This window comes from Littorina saxatilis, unplaced genomic scaffold (assembly GCF_037325665.1).
Source record: "Littorina saxatilis isolate snail1 unplaced genomic scaffold, US_GU_Lsax_2.0 scaffold_2733, whole genome shotgun sequence".
Lineage (NCBI taxonomy): Eukaryota > Metazoa > Mollusca > Gastropoda > Littorinimorpha > Littorinidae > Littorina > Littorina saxatilis.
In genome coordinates this window covers 2,501-5,140 of record NW_027127743.1, presented here as the reverse complement: position 1 = coordinate 5,140, position 2,640 = coordinate 2,501, and the positions used below count along the sequence as shown (strand labels likewise).

Genomic DNA, 2,640 nt, shown 5'->3' with positions numbered 1-2,640 from the left:
TTTTCTGTTCTTAGCTTTATATTTAAAACAAAAGCATTCTCGCTGGACATTTTAGTGCAATAAAGCGTGGGGATGATTTCTGAATTTATACCTTTAGTCTATTTCAAAAATAGTGGTAAGATTAAAGAATTATGAGCCAATTAGTGGACTTACTGTGTTCTGCCAAGTTTTTCCTTGAACTCGGACTTGTTAAGGGAAGAGGTGGCACGAATTTTTTTACTAAAATCCTTCCAAAATGTGTTTTGGGTTTCCTGCAATATTAGGTACTTTGAACACCCTAGATTCATTGTGTCATGTTTATTTTGTCAATTGTATCGTATTTTTTGCAATAAAGTGATGAATTTCAAAGTGAGTGCACATGCATGAGTGATAAAAGTCAGAAAACTTGCTGAAAAATCGATGTTTTCAAGGGCTTGAAACAGCCACTTTTCTTCCAAGAAGACAAACTCGTTGCACTCGACACGATCCATCGGGAATTCCCGTTTGCTGGTGACGTCAACAATACCCAAAAATAGCCCGTTATTTTCGCTCAACTGTCAGAGCACAAGCATACTATCCGCGACAGGAATTCCCGGATTTGCAAGATTGACCGTCGATCTATGAGAGCTCTTCTCTGGTTGGTCATTGTAACTTACCATGGCCACTGGCGCATGCGCAACAAGCCTTATCCGCTGTAAACACAACATCGGTTTGTCGATCGAATTACACTACCGTCTATCAGTCGGCCAGCAATGTTCACTGCAAAATTCAACGATAGAAAGAGGTTTGTGGGGCAGGCATCGGGCAAGAGGAAGAAGCAGCTTGCATTAGCTCGAATAGCCGAACAAGAAAAGTCCACGGGCGATGAAAACGCGCCCCGCGAAGTTGGCGCAGCGGAGTGTGTCGTTTTGGATGGTGGAGGTGATGCACATTTTTCTCATCGACTTCAAGTCGAACCTCGGCCAGTGTTGTGCGATATACACGACAACCAGCAGGAAATAGAGGGTGCTTCAGCCTCTGCGAAGAAGCTAAGAAGATTCAGTGGTGCCGATGACTTGCAGAACGCACAAGTGCCAGCCGATGTGCCTGCTGAACCGAAACGTACATGGTGTATCGTTGAGTGTGGTCAGCTCAACTCGCTATTATCGGATGTGAAGTGCCCGGAATGCGAAGCAGGACATTTAACGATACGCGTTGGAGAATCCATGGGCTTGTCCCAAGAGTTAGCACTTTGCTGTGACAGCTGCCAGTACAGACGGTCAGAATTTTCTTCACCTAGAGAGAGCAACCGCAACCACATGAAGAATGTTCCCTTTGACGTGAACAAACAGATTGTCCTATACTCGCATGAGATTGGCAGTGGGTACTCAAGTGTGGAAAAGCTGTGCACAGTGTTTGGCATGCCCGTGATGAACAAAAGCTCATATCAAAGAATTGATAAAAAGGTCAATGCCAGCATCTTGGCCGTAACAAATGTCACACTGGTGGAAACTGTTGAGCATGTAAATGTTGCATACAGGCAGACCTTTCCTCAAGGTAGAGCAGATGTCCAGTTTGACGAAGAGGATGAAGACGCTGCCTGGGAAGAAGATGACGGTATTCTTTGGGTAGATGTTGCCTTTGATGGCACCTGGCATAAAAGGGGTTTTTCATCACATTATGGTGTAGGAGTGGTGGTTGACGTTCTCACTGGGTTGGTGCTCGACTTCTCTGTAAAATCCACCTACTGCCACACATGTGCCATGAATAAGGAGAAGTTGGAGGAGATGACCCCTGCCCAACAACTGCGATGGGAGCAGCAACACCGGGCTGAGTGCAGCATCAACCACCAGGGATCTGCAAAGTCTATGGAGAGGGATGCAGCGTTGGAGTTATGGGGAAGGTAAGAATATAATCTGTATACCCCCACTATAGTCTATCCTTTAATTTTTGAACAGAGAGAGAGAGAGAGAGAGAGTGCACGAAGATTCGATTACTTTTATAACAAAACAAGAACAAAACAATACTACTGTGAAAATATTTTGTAACACAACACCCCCCCCCCCCCCCTTTATAACTTTATAAGCAAATCCTGAACTCATAAATTGTGTTCTGCAAGTAGAGGTGCACAATTTGCTTGCCTACACAATGGGTTTTCTGATTTTTACTGTGCTGCAGGTCTGTTGAGCGTCACAACCTCAGGTACAGAACTATGCTGTCGGACGGAGATTCTACGGCTTTCAATGCTGTGGCTGCAGCTCAGCCCTACGGTCCCACACGTCCCATCACCAAGCTGGAATGTACCAACCACCTCCCCAAGAGAATGGGCACAGCTCTCCGCAAGGCAGCAAAGGATGAAAGGCTTGGTGGAAGAGGGGAGGGGCGACTAACCAAGGAAAAGTGCCAACGCTTGCAAAACTACTTCCGTAGCGCGATCCTCAACAACCTTGAAGATCAGCGAGCCATGGAGCAGGCGATCTGGGCCACTTTCTTCCATGTAACTTCAACGGACGAGGACCCTCACCATGACAGATGTCCAGCTGGGCCAGCCTCATGGTGCTTTTTTCAAAGAGCCAGGGCAGAAGAGCAACCACCACCTCCACACGCAGAGCACAACGGCACCGCCTTGTCCAGGGAAGTCTCGCATGCTGTTCTGCCCATCTACAGAAGAATGACCAATCC

The 2,640-nt window shown here is 46.6% G+C and overlaps 1 protein-coding gene across 1 annotated transcript in view; it reads left to right on the top strand.

The window, feature by feature from the left end:
* The first annotated feature begins 694 nt into the window (after positions 1-694).
* LOC138956096 (uncharacterized) overlaps positions 695-2,640 on the top strand; it is a 2,328-nt gene continuing 382 nt past the window's right edge. Inside the window, exons 1-2 of the mRNA XM_070327559.1 lie at positions 695-1,861; positions 2,137-2,640. The exon at positions 2,137-2,640 is cut by the window's right edge and continues 382 nt beyond it. Of these exons, the coding sequence (XP_070183660.1) occupies positions 732-1,861; positions 2,137-2,640 (1,634 nt within the window). The 5' untranslated portion in view covers positions 695-731. The remainder of the gene's footprint in view (positions 1,862-2,136) is intronic.